Below are 14,277 nucleotides of genomic sequence, written 5' to 3' on the forward strand. Positions count from 1 at the left end.
GAGGGGCGGCATACAAATCTAATAAAACTTAAACATAAAACTTAAACTTCCTATGCCACCCGAAATCACCTCCAAAATCACCTCTCCAAAAGCTTCCTATGCCACCCCAAGTCGCTCCCAAAATCACCCCTCCAAAAGTTTCCTATGCCATCCCAAATAACTTCAAAAATCACCCCTTCAAATGCTTCCTATGCTGCTCCAAATCATTCCAAAAAATCACCCCTCCAAAAGCTTCCTACGTTGCCTCAAATCGCTACTAAAATCACCCCTCCAAAAGCTTCCTATACCTCCCCAAATCACCTCCAAAATCGCCCATTCAAATGCTTACTATGCCACTCCAAATCAAGGTCCTAACGAAGGCAAATGGATTGAAGAAAAACAGCAAGAACAAACGAGGCAAACACTTACTATGCCACCCAAATCGAGGTCCTAACAAAGGCAAATGGAGTGAAGAAAGGCAGCAAGGAGAAATGAGGTATTTTGAGAGGTGATTTTGGAAAACTTTGGAAGCGAGACCATGTTTGGGAAGGCTACTCCTGACAAAGAGCAGCTCATTAATTTATAAAATGCATAGAGAGGGGCGGGGTCTGAGGGCCGTGGCAGCAGGAACCTTTCCTCTCCCTTGGAAAGGTTCAGAATCCCCACTGCCTGGGGGTTCTGCCCTTTTGGACCAGACTGGATCCTTCCTGAAGGGAAGGTGACCTATGGGATGCTTCCAGGGATCTGGTAGGGGCTGGCATAACCCACTAGACGAACTGGCCTGGTCTCGCACTGGCTGTGGTGTGAAGGCCAGGTAGCCATGCCTGAGCCAACACAGTTGCGGAGACAACGCAACACAAGGATTGATAGATTATTGGTAACATCTGGAATGAGCTGGAGGTGTTATTTACTTTTACAGAAAGGACGGATTTGAAGCTGTGCTGGCAAGATGAGGTTGCTGAAGGGATTTTGGATTTTTTTTTTTTGCATGATTTCATTCCAATGCAGCGAAAACAGCCCAAAATGGAGGCAGGAAGCAGCTGTTCTTGCAACAAGGCAAAGAGTGATGGCTTTTGAAAGTAGCAATTGCCCAGAACTGGATTTTCAAGATTCTGAATCATTTTTATTTTATTTTTTTTAGATTAGGACCCTTTAAATTTTCACCGTGGAGGCTATTCTGTCCTCCCCCCCCCCCATTTACACATATGAAAGAGGAAGTGGAAATGTAAAAATACTGGAAGATTTGAACAAACATGTTATTTGGCGCCATCTAGTGGTCGGAGGAAATATAGCAGCTAAGCTGTGTATATGGCTTGGAAATTTATTATTTATTTATTTATTTATTATTTAGATTTGTTTGCCGCCCCTCTCCGCAGACTCGGGGCGACTCACAACAAAGTGAAAACAATTTACAACAAATCTAAATTACTGTTTAAAAATATTTTAAAAAACCCATTTTCTAAACAAACATACATCCAGACATACCATTCATAAATTGTATATGCCCGGGGGAGATGTCTCAGTTCCCCCATGCCTGACGACAAAGGTGGGTTTTAAGAGCTTACGGAAGGCAAGGAGAGTAGGGGCAGTTCTAATCTCCGGGGGGAGTTGGTTCCAGAGGGCCGGGGCCGCCACAGAGAAGGCCCTTCCCCTGGGGCCCGCCAACCGACATTGTTTAGTTGACGGGACCCGGAGAAGGCCCACTCTGTGGGACCTAATCGGTCGCTGGGATTCGTGCGGCAGCAGGCGGTCTCGGAGATATTCTGGTCCAGTGCCATGAAGGGCTTTAAAGGTCATAACCAACACTTTGAATTGTGACCGAAAATTGATTGGCAACCAATGCAGACTGCGGAGTGTTGGTGAAACATGGGCATACCTAGGTAAGCCCATGACTGCTCTCGCAGCTGCATTCTGCATGATCTGGAGTTTCCGAACACTTTTCAAAGATAGCCCCATGTAGAGAGCATTACAGTAGTCGAACCTCGAGGTGATGAGGGCATGAGTGACTGTGAGCAGTGAGTCCCAGTCCAAATAGGGCCACAACTGGTGCACCAGGAAAACCTGGGCAAACGCCCCCCTCGCCACAGCTGAAAGATGGTTCTCTAATGTGAGCTGTGGATCGAGGAGGACGCCCAAGTTGTGGACCCTCTCTGAGGGGGTCAATAATTCCCCCCCCCAGGGTAATGGACGGACAGATGGAATTGTCCTTGGGAGGCAAAACCCACAGCCACTCCATCTTATCCGGGTTGAGTTTGAGTCTGTTGACACCCATCCAGGCCCCAACAGCCTCCAGACACCGGCACATCACTTCCACTGCTTCGTTGACTGGACATGGGGTGGAGATGTAAAGCTCGGTATCATCAGCGTACTGATGATACCTCACCCCATGCCCTTGAATGATCTCACCCAGCGGTTTCATGTAGATATTAAATAGCAGGGGGGAGAGGACCGACCCCTGAGGCACCCCACAAGGGAGAGACCTCGGGGTCGACCTCTGGCCCCCCACAAGCACCGACTGCGACCGACCGGAGAGGTAGGAGGAGAACCACTGGAGAACAGTGCCTCCCAACCCCTCCAGCCGGTACAGAAGGATGCCATGGTCGATGGTATCGAAAGCCGCTGAGAGGTCAAGAAGCACCAGGACAGAGAATAAACCCCTGTCCCGGGCCCGCCAGAGATCATCCATCAACGCGACCAAAGCAGTTTCCGTGCTGTAACCGGGCCTGAAACCCGACTGCTGGAGACCTAGATAATCGGCTTCTTCCAAGGACCGTTGGAGCTGGAGTGCCACCACCTTCTCAACAACCTTCCCCATAAAGGGAAGGTTGGAGACTGGTCGATAGTTATTAAGTACGGCTGGGTCCAGGGAAGGCTTCTTGAGGAGGGGGCGCACGAGCGCCTCTTTATAGGATGATGGAAAGGATCCCCTCCCCAAGGAAGCATTGACAATCTCCTGGACCCAGCTCCGTGTCACCTCCCTGCTGGCCGAAACCAGCCAGGAGGGACATGGATCCAGTAAACAGGTGGCGGAACTCACAGCTCCAATGGCCTTGTCTACTTCATCAGGTGTCACCAGATCAAACTCTTCCCAGACAGGTGGACAAGTACGGGCCACAGTCACCTTGACTGACTCGTTGTCAGCCGACTCTGTTTTCCAATTGGAGTCGAGGTCTGCCCGGATCTGAGCGATTTTATCAGCGAAAAACGTGTTAAAATCCTCGGCACTACTCTGTAAGGGCTCCCCAACTCCCCCCTGGTTAAGAAGGGAGCGAGTCACCCTAAACAGAGCGGCCGGGCGGGATTCTGCTGATGCAATCAAGGCGGCATGATACGCGCATCTTGCCGCCTTGAGCGCCACTTTGTAAGTCTTAATAAAAGCTCTTACAAGTGTTCGATTGGATTCAGATTTACTCTTCCTCCATCGCTTCTCTAGACGTCTCTTCTGGCGTTTCAACTCCCGGAGCTCCTCGTTGAACCATGGAGCTCTACGGGGTCTAGCGCCACAGAGAGGTCGCAAAGGTGCAATCCGATCAAGAGCCTCCGCTGCAGCCTTGTTCCAGGCTTCCGCAAGAGACTCCGCCGAACTATGGACGAGTGCATCTGGAATGACCCCAAAATGGTCTGACCATGACAAAGGCAATACTTCTAAGTCCCTTAATCTCAGACCATTGCTCAGTTGCTCAGAGAGGAATACCATGTCGGGTGCGTGCCCTCCCTCGTGAGTCGGACCCTGTATTACTTGAGTCAGGTCCATGGCTGTCATGGTGGCCATGAACTCCTGTGCCAGTACAGAGGCTTCGCCGAGTGACAGCAGGTTGAAGTCCCCCAAGACAATAAGTCCGGGGAACTCCACCGCCAACCTGGCTACCTCCTCGAGCAGCACAGGCAGGGCTTTTGACACGCAGCTGGGAGGCAGGTACGTGAGAAATAAGCCCACCTGAACCCCTAAGTCCAACTTCATCAAGAGAGACTCGCAACCCGCAATCTCTGGAGCAATGAGTCTACATAGGCAAAGGCTCTCCCTGGCTATAATAGCCACTCCTCCTCCTGTTGTTTGGCTTTCACATTGATTGTTTTTCTATATGAAAAGAGGGGTTATCACCTGTGGCCTGGAAGGAAGAAACTATTCAAGATGAAACTGATTTAATTGTTTGAAAACATATTGGATAATGCAATTTAAAAGGGGGGTCAAGACATTTTAAGAACATTGACATTGAAACTCAGAAGACTGCAGAAGATACTAGTACTCCAAAGAAGAGGAAAGGACTGAGCTTTTCCCTATACATTATAAAAATAATTGTCTATGGAACTAAATGAATTGGAATTATTAATAATTTGATTTGATGGGAGTTATTTACTGAAAAGAAAATTAGAGATTAAAAAAAAGTTAAAATGGAATGATGGAATAAGGAAGGGAAATTGAAATGGTTAAGAATGGTTATGAATAAGAAAATTGAAAAAGGTCATGATTATGATTATTATGGATGAGAAATTCAAAAATGGTTGTGATTATAGTAATGATTCCACTTTTGATAGTTTCTATTGATTATTTGAACTATAAATTGATTATTTATTGATTATTCGAATTATAAATTCATTGTGTGATTTACACTGATAAATAATAGGAGGAAAGGGGAAAGGGATTATTAAAGGAGCATTAATATGGGATTATAATTAATATTGATTATGTTGGGTATGATAGTAAAAATGGATGGAGTAGGGAAAAGGTGAATCTAGTAGATTAGGGAAGATTATTTACACTGAGTTCAATAGTGGAATGTACATAGAGTAGGGAAAATACATAGATTAGGGAAATATATAGATTAGGGAAGATTATTGCACTGCTATGACAGTGACACATAGAATAGGGAAGATAATTACACTGGGCTTGGCAGTGGAATTTAAAGATTAGATAAAAATCATTACACTAAGAACAACCGTGGAAGATATATAAATTAGGGAAAATTATTGATATTTTTTTAAAAAAATAATTCAATAATATGATATATAATGATTATGATTTGTTAAAGCAGAAATGATATATTGATATAATGAAAGAAACTAAAGGAGTGAAACGAATAGGAAATACGTTTTTTTAATTTTTAAACACAACTTTTCCTCATATGTATATTGATATTGTTATAATTAGTTTAAGATTTGATATGTATGGTTATCTTTTCTTTCCTTCCTGGGTTATAAAGAGAAGTAAATTTGGAAATTTCTTTTGTTAAGGGCAGTTGTGATAAGATGAGGGTTTTCAAAAAATAAGAATGAATTTAAGAAATATAAGAAATGGATTGTAGCATGATGGCACAGTTCTGGTAGACAAACAGCAAATAGCTAGAAAGGCATCTTGAATTGAAATCAGGGAAAAGGAGAATATCTGAAATCCGGATGATAGGATTTGAAAAGGAGATCTTCCTCCTCCTATTTTCCCCCAAACCACAAACCTGTGAAGTGGTTTTGTTTTTTAAATAATGTTTATTGAATATATACATTAAAAAGAGAAAGCAAAAAGCAATACATATAATATTATCACAATAGTAATTGTCATATCTAAGAAAGGATAAGAGGAAAAGAAATAGGTAAAAAAAGATGAAGAAAAGATTGGTGAAAAAAGGAAAAGAAAGGAGGTGGGGAGAGAGGGAAAACCAGCAATTTAGCTGGAAATTCGATGATATACAACTTCTAATTCAAATATATGGTTGGTGTAAGTTTCCCTTCAGTTTTATCTGTTCCCAATAAGGTAACAATTGATTTTGCTGAGTATATTTTGTGAATTATCTGATGTGTAGGTTTTTAACCAATTAGTCAACATTTTAAGGGATTATTCACATCATTTATTTAAGATTTAAGAGTTGTCTACGGAGAGGGGCGGCATACAAAGCTAATAAATAATAATAATTGTGTCAATCAGTGTCTCTGTAAGTCATGCCAGGTATAATAATGTGATTCATCTCATAGGTTGTTATTTTTACATGACGTTGTTTTGGATAGCCTTTTTTTATGGATAATTTTTAAATATTTGAGTCAATAAATACTATTTGTCCCAGGTCTCATCCCTGTTTTGCATTTCCATTGTTAGCTTTGACATTTCGGCACATTCCATAATTTTGATTAAAAGATTTAAGGTGGTTGGGTTCTTTTCTTGTTTCCAACCTTGCACATATAAAATTCTCACGGCCGTGATAATATGGAGTAAAATATAGTGGTCCTCTTTATTAATATTATTAATATTAATTATTAATATTAATTATTAATATTTTGTCTATTAATCTTTGTCTTTAAGACATCCATGTGGTCATATAATGCCTCTATGCTTCTGTTTGCTTTTTGGTGAGCGAGTTTTGAAGCTAACCATCACCCAGGCTTGTTTACGAATGCAAAATGTTTTTGTTTAGTAATCCTTAGTTTGCACGAAAGTTCTCCTTGGATTTTTAAGTTTATTTCGTGTTTTATAATATTCAACTCTCCTAAAATCTCAATATTGTTTTGTTTGATTTGTAGGGTTTTCTCTAAGTTCTATAGTTTTATATTTAATGTATGTAAGTTATTTTGAGTTTGTTTTTTCCTTTTACTTGAGTATGCAATGTAAATTCCTCTTGCATAAGCTTTTATTGTGTCCCATAAATTTTGTAAAGATGTACTGCCATCATTGTTGATTTGGAGAAAACAATGCAATTCATGTTTTAATGTTTTTTGGAAATCTTCTTTGAATATTGTTTGATATTCACACTCCCTGTAAAGTGGTTTTGAACTGAGTTGATATTGATATTGATATTTTATGGGAATAACACATACATTGAAAATATAGAAATAATGTAATAACAAAAATGCTCCTATATCAGAAACTTTATGTGATAGAGCAAAATTAAGCATATTTTTGGAATCAGCACATCTAACTCCATAAAACAGACATATTACTTTTGCTGATGATTTGTGTGTGTTGACCAGTGTAATATTCAAAATCATTAATAGAACTATGCCCCCAAACATTCCCATGTTTACTACAAGTCCTGTAGCAAAGCTCTCAAATGTTTCTTCAGCAGCTTCTGGCTGTGAGTAGTCCAGTAAGCCAAGTCAGCTAAACAGTAACCAGAGCAAAAAGTTCAGTGAAGCAGGCAAATTGGGCAAGCCCCACAGGACAGAGCACACTAATCTCCAGGTGTCAGCAAGTGCACACAAGGATTCACAGATTCACTGCTCCACCCACCAACACCTCCTTACATCTCAGTCTCAAGGTGTGCCTTGTGAAGGGGGCAGGACACTCTCCTCCCTCATATCTGGCTCAATTTGTGTTAGTCTCATCTTCTCTCTGTGCTCTAGGATCGGGAGGGTGTGGTCCATGCTCCTTTCTCTCCTTCTCCTGTTTGTCTGCAAGTCATTCTAATCCTTAAAAGCCTTGACCTGGACCGATTCTGCCTTTTCCCAGTTTTCCACAGTGAAGTTTGCCTTTTCGATCTCGGCCAGCTCTTGTTCCAGCTCATTCTCCACTGCATCTGGAAGGAGAGTCCAACATGGGTATTTTACCAATCCTATTGGTAGAGACTGAGTTACAAATTTACATATTAATTAGGTACCGCCCCCTTGCATTCCCCCATGAGCTCAGTTTTTAAAACTCAGTCCCAGTGTAGAGACGTACTGAGTTTAGCTTAGGAGTAAGATTAAAAATTACCTGTTTAATGTTTCTCTCTTTTTGTCTCCCTACAGGTGCAGAGCACGTTGGTGATGGGGTTGCTGTCCTCCGTGGACACCTCCCCCGACGATCTCCTTAGGGGTCGCTTCCCTCCGAGGGAACTTGCCCCGAAAGGAGCACCTCAGCCCGGAGTCCCTGGCCCCCGCGGTCAAACTAGGGCTGCGAGCCGAAGGTGGGGGGGGCGCTCCCCCCACTGGGAGGCTCAGAGGCGCGAATGCCCAGAGAGAGTGAGAGCTCCGCAAGGGAAAAGCGGAGCCGCGGCCGTCAGCTGTTTGGTGGCCGGCGAGAGAGCCGCCGAAGCCGCCGGAGCGCCGAAACCACCGCTGCCACCGCCGCCGCCATTACCGCTGCAAGAGACAGCGAAGATTAGGTGAGGAAAGTCCCAGGCTCAGAAGCCCAGCGCCAGTAAGGGCGCCATCGGAGGAAGCCGGAGAGCTCTCCTTTCGGCTGCAAAGGCGCCAACCGGAAGGGCTTCTGGCAGCTGGCTGGCGCAAAAGAGCAAAGAGCTCTAGTGCACAGGCGCAATACTAAAGGAGGATTGAACGCCATTTTGCATTAGAAATGAGGTTCCTTCGGAGGTGAAATTGTTGGCGGTGCAAACTAGTGGAGACAATGGAGGATCAACCGGGAGGTGAGAAGGCTAATTCCCCAGCTGTACCCAAGGATAAATCCAAGGGCAAGCCTAAAGAGAAGGCCAAATCCTTTCAATCTCCGACCTCAGCAGCCTCACTTAAGGAGGTAGAAAAACGGATTAAAGTTCTAGAGAAGAGATTAGAGGCAGCCTTGCTCACCTCCCCCTCAGCACTCCCTCTGACACAGAGGCAGCCCTCGACTCCCGAACCAATGACCCCCCAATCCGCCTTTGGACATATGGGGGCTCTCCACGAGGGGGATTGGTCCCCTGATAGACTAGTTCCTCCATTACCTCAGGCCATATCCTCCCCAAATGTATCCTGGACTAGGCCCAGGTCAACAGGCCAACCCAGGCGAAGCCCCCAGGGGCCCTCAGCCACCTTTACCCCCACAGCAGCGGGGCTGAGGTCACAGACTGGCACATGGCAAAACATGCCACCTGACCTACAGGATATCATTTCCAATGCCTACTCACAAGGTATGGCGGCTGGGGTTAACCAATACGCTCATTCCCCACCAGCGCAATCAAGGAACCTCTGGTCAGTACCGCCCCCCTCGGGTTTGGGGTCCTTATCTGAAGAACCAGCATTGGGTGAGGACAGTGATAGAGACTATGACCTTTCTGAGGACGAGACTATGCCAGAGCAACCGCCAGTGGTAGGTCTGTTCAAGCCAACGCGATTTAGAACTCTACTGTTTAAGGCAAAGCAAGTGATGGACCTACCAGGAGCATCTAAGGCGGTGGAGGCAGACTCTGGGAAAACTTCAGCTACCTTGCTCAAAGAACCTCAACCCGAGTCCGACCATATTCCAGCCTCAGAGATCTTTGTTGAAGGAGTCAAGCGCCTTTGGCAGCACCCCGCAGCGGCTCAGGGGCCCTTGAATTTAGAGAGAAAATTCTACACGTTTGATGAGGAGGTTGCAAAACTCCTGGAGTTCCCTCCCATTGACCAACCAGTGGTGACACTGGTCTCAAGCGCCCTGGTACCTTCAGAGACAGGGGAAAGCCTAAAGCCGGAAGACAGGAAAGCAGAAAACACTCCTGCGCAAGCCACACCAGATGTCCGGCTGGGGGTTCAGAGCAGCGGCAGCGGCCTCGTTTTTCAACAGAGCCTCAATAATGTGGCTGCAGGAGATGCAGTCGCGGCTCGGCCCAGAAGATGGACGACTGAGCCAAGATCTGAGTAAGCTGCTGGCGGCGGCAGAATTCTCCGCTGACGCCACCCTCCATGCGGCGAAATTCTCCAGCAGGAGTATGGCGACCACACTTTCGTCACGTCGACTCTTGTGGCTGAGGAGCTGGCCAGTAGATTTAAAATCCAAGTGGCGATTGGCCTCAGCCCCGCTACAGGGCTCAATGCTCTTTGGAGACATACTGGACAAGGTCCTCATAGAGGACAAAGGTAAAAGAAAGGTTTTGCCCAAAGCCAGCCGGCGCCAGGACCGCAGGTCCACTCCTTACACGAGGCGCCAGCCCTCCCGATGGGAGCCTGCCTCAGGAACGAGGCAGATCCAGAGACAATTCACACAGAGCCAACACTCTACACAACCCTTCAGAAGTGACCGAGGGTCCTACCAGGACAGACCAAGAGGTTACCGCCAGTCAAGACGGCCCTTTCGAGGGAGCAACCAGAGAGGGTTCCGACGCTCGAAATGACTCACCCAGCCCACTGCCGATAGGAGGGAAGCTTCAACACTTCAGTACCTCCTGGCAAGAGACTTCCTCCGACAAGTGGGGTTTGGCCACAGTATCGAGAGGTCTTTGCCTAGAATTTATAGGTCATCCACCGAATCGTTTTGTGCAATGCCCAATAGTGCGGGACTTCCACAAGAGACAACAACTGCTCAAGGAGATTACGCATTTGCTAAATACCCAAGCCATCGAACCAGTACCTCCGCAGGAAGAGGGCAAGGGCTTCTATTCCATGATCTTCCTCGTCCCCAAATCATCTGGGGGATACAGGATGATCCTCAATTTGAAGCAACTGAACATTTTCATAAAATACAGGAGGTTTCGAATGCACTCCTTGCAAACAATTCTGCCCTCAATCCATTCACACGACCTATTGACATCAATAGATTCTACTCCCGCTTTCCGGAACCAGGGGCAGAAGGCACCAATGCTCTATTATCCCCCTGGTCCCCCAGGCTCCTTTATGCATTCCCTCCCATGAACCTCTTACCGAGAGTGGTGGAGAAGATCCTTCAGGAGAAGGTGGAAGTAATACTGCTGGCACCACATTGGCCACGGCGCCCGTGGTTCGCAGACCTAGTAGCATTGTCAGTATCACCACTGTGGAGAATTCCGAGCCAGAGCATCTCTCTCAGCCAGGGGAATCTTCAACACCCAGATCCCCAATGGCTGCAACTGACAGGTTGGCACTTGAAAGGCATAGACTAAGACAGCTAGATATACCAGAGAAGGTCATCGACACTATGCAGACCGCAAGACGTCCATCAACCTCTCGGATATATGTGGCAACATGGACGCCTTTTGTAAATTTTGTGACAATAAGCACCAAAATCCTAGAGAAGCTTCAGTAATCACAGTTTTGGAATTTTTACAAACCGGGATAGAACGGGGCCTGGCCCCAAATACCTTGAAGAGGCAAGTTGCGGCCCTTTCCACTATGATTCAGTTATCAGACTCCCGTTCTTTGGCCCTACACCCTTGGTTAAAGGATTTTATATGGGGAGCTGTAAATAAACATTTACCACCAGTTCGACAGTTTCCGTCATGGGATCTGACATTGGTCCTTAAGGCTCTAACAAAACCTCCCTTTGAGCCTCTAAGATCTATACCACTCAGATTTCTCTCGTTAAAAACAGCGTTTTTAGTAGCTATAACTTCGGCACGCAGAGTGTCGGAACTTTTTGCCTTGTCTGTAAGACCGGATCTCTGCATTTTTTATCCGGACAGAGTAGTACTTAGGCTAGACCCCACCTTCATACCAAAGGTGAATACGACATTCCACAGGAAACAGGAACTTATACTCCCAGATTTTTGCACACACAAGAGTCATCCATCAGAGTTAAAATGGCATAAGATTGATGTCAGGAGAGCCTTAAAGATCTACATCAGACGGACTGAGACTTTCAGGAAGTCTGAAACGCTGTTCATATCGTTTTCACAACATAAAATGGGACTTGGATTGTCTTCAAAATCCATCAGTCGTTGGATTAAGGAGTGTATAACGGAGGCCTACAAGGCTGGGGGACAGAACCCTCCAGCAGGGTTGACGGCTCATTCAACTAGAAGTGCGGCCACGTCTGCAGCCTGGTCAACACAAGCATCTATAGAAGATATCTGCAGGGCTGCAACCTGGGCTGTCCCCGCAACATTTATCAGACATTACAAGTTGGATTCTTTTGCTTCGGCGGAAGCAGCCTTTGGTAGACGTGTTCTACAGCGAGTGTGTTCTTCTCCAACGTCCCTAACAAGACCTTCTCCCTCCAATGGGCCTTGAATCTTTGGTATATCCCATGTTGGACTCTCCTTCCAGATGACCTGAACGGTCTTCTCAATGCACTGGAAGGAGAGTCCAAACCCACCCGGCAGTTGAAGTTTGGGGACGCCGGAGAATGGGTTTGTTGGTTGAGTTTTTGGGTTGATATTAATAAATTCGGTTATCCTCTTAACAGTGTCTTCGTTTTTAAAACTGAGCTCATGGAGGAATGCAAGGGGGCGGTACCTAATTAATATGTAAATTTGTAACTCAGTCTCTACCAATAGGATTGGTAAAATACCCATGTTGGACTCTCCTTCCAGTGCATCGAGAAGACCGTTCAGGTAGGTACAACGGGTCTTTTCTCCTGCAGATTCAGACTCTGATGGGGATATCACAGTGAGGCTCATTAAATGCACATGAGATATTTCAGGGTGGAAAAGGCAATGGAGGGGGGAGGGGTACTGATGGAACAAGCCCCCTGCCTGAGACCACCCAAGTCTTCCCAACCCATTGAAATACCTGATGCTACCCAAATTACTTCCCCCCCAACCTGCCACGCCAGGTCACTTTGGCTTGCAGTGTGCCGGGGAGACCTCTAGACAGACAGCCAGGGGCTTCTGAGGGGTGGATGTGTCTCTCTGAAGCTCTATTTCAGCTTACAATGGACTGGACAATGTCTCTGGATGGGGCTTCTGAGCTCCATTTTGGCCAGCAAGGTGCTAGACGAGACCTCTTGGCACAGATCAGATAAGATAGAAGTGATTTGATAAGTAAAAAAAAATCTAACTTAGGTACTTGAATTCAAAATCCAGATAGTCAGTTTTGTAAGTTGTATATGCTCCTTGTTTCTTTACTATTCATAGATTTTTAGCTGAATATGCAGAATTACTGTACTTTGAATTGATTGGCCTGAGTAGTAGCTACTGTATGTATAAGGTGGTAATATAAATTTCAGGATGTTGTCTCTATTAAAAACATATGGAAGAGTCTTTCATATAATCTGTAGCTGCCACACTGAATTAGTATATAATGTAAAAATGACATTATACCAATATTTTAAAATTTTGAATATTATTACTGTTGGTCAAATTATATGTTTATACATTAATTTGTGATAGGCCTCGACTTACAGTCATAATAGAACTTGTCAATTGTGTACAGAAATTATGACAGTCATTATATGAGGTATTTATTTATTTGTTTGTTTGTTTGCTTGTTTTTTATTTATTTATTTATTTAATTTGACTTCGATGCCTTCCAATCCCAAAGGACTCAGGACGGCTCACAACATGTGATTATCTCACTTAATGACCCCAATCACCACTCTCCCTATTGTAGTTACTAGCAGAGCATGAGGTGCCACAGAGGTGGCGGAAGCCCTAGAAGACATAGTGCATGCCCAGGTTTGCACTGCAGAAACTTCAGTTCAGATGTAGCCTCTGCTAAGCCTTCTGGGACCTCCCTTGCTCCCTTTCCATGCTCCCCTCATTGGGATTATGGCCATTCCCAAAATGATACCCAATTCTGGGACAGTGGATGCAGCCACAACTGTGTAGAATGGCTATGTGACAGAGTAGCTGCTTCCTAAAGGGAATTATCCTAAAAGGTAAGTGATGAAGCCATGAGAGATTGGGGAAGGCCTTATAGAACCCAGTGGAGTGGAAAGCAGATCCAAGGCCTGTGGCAGCCCAACAAAGCAGGATAGGGGAGGTGTTGGAAAAGGCTCTGCAGCATCCTTGGCATCATAAGGTTGATTGCCAAGTGGGGCACAAAGTGCAACAGCGACCATAAATTTTGGAATGGATCCTAATTCTCTTTTTTCAGTCCTATCTTTATTTTGAATGGTTGCTGAATTATCAAGGACTGTCTATAATGCTAGACAGTTGTAGATTATGTGATCAATCCTAAATCTGTTTGTAATTCTACCCTTCAAATCTTTGTTCATAAAACCTTAGTCTTTCATATTTCGTTGGCTTATCTACTCGCTTCTTTCTATCTTTTTGTAATTCCCTTTACCTGTTTTCCCCCTTCTTTTATTCTTTTCCCTGTGTTTACTGCAGGAGAACCAGCGCATGCAGCAGAAAATAGAATATATATCCAAAGAGGTGTTTGACCTCCAAGAGACAATTAATTGGAAAGATAAAAAAATTGGGGTATGAGATTATTCCGAGGTGAAAACTGGCAAAAGTTGACAATAATGGAATACTGTAGACTGAAATAGACTGGCAAAAGTTGACAATATTATTAATGGTTTCAGTATGCAGAGGATCTGAATATAGTAATTACAAATATAGCAATAAATTAGATAAAATAAATTAATACTGGACACCAGAGAATAAATGTGCCATTCAAGAGGTTATGCTGCATGCATCGATACATTTATGATAAAACTGAATGATTTCTCAGTATTTCTAGTGTTGCAGTTAACTTTTGTATTTAGATGCTAGTTGTTTATGATTAAAAATGAAATATAGGTTTAAGAATGGTGGATATGAGCCACCTATTTACTGGCTTATGGAT

The 14,277-nt window shown here is 44.7% G+C and overlaps 1 protein-coding gene across 3 annotated transcripts in view; it reads left to right on the forward strand.

Moving 5' to 3' along the window:
* Positions 1-14,277, forward strand: part of LRRFIP2 (LRR binding FLII interacting protein 2) — a 366,589-nt gene that overhangs the window by 294,565 nt on the left and 57,747 nt on the right. For 2 of the 3 annotated variants that reach the window (XM_070726340.1, XM_070726338.1), the window contains exon 9: positions 13,818-13,910. The exons of the other annotated variant lie outside the window; for it this stretch is intronic. In XM_070726340.1, the coding sequence (XP_070582441.1) occupies positions 13,818-13,910 (93 nt within the window). The remainder of the gene's footprint in view (positions 1-13,817; positions 13,911-14,277) is intronic. 3 annotated transcript variants of the gene reach the window in all.

The sequence above is a fragment of the Erythrolamprus reginae genome, chromosome Z, assembly GCF_031021105.1.
Source record: "Erythrolamprus reginae isolate rEryReg1 chromosome Z, rEryReg1.hap1, whole genome shotgun sequence".
Taxonomy (NCBI): domain Eukaryota; kingdom Metazoa; phylum Chordata; class Lepidosauria; order Squamata; family Dipsadidae; genus Erythrolamprus; species Erythrolamprus reginae.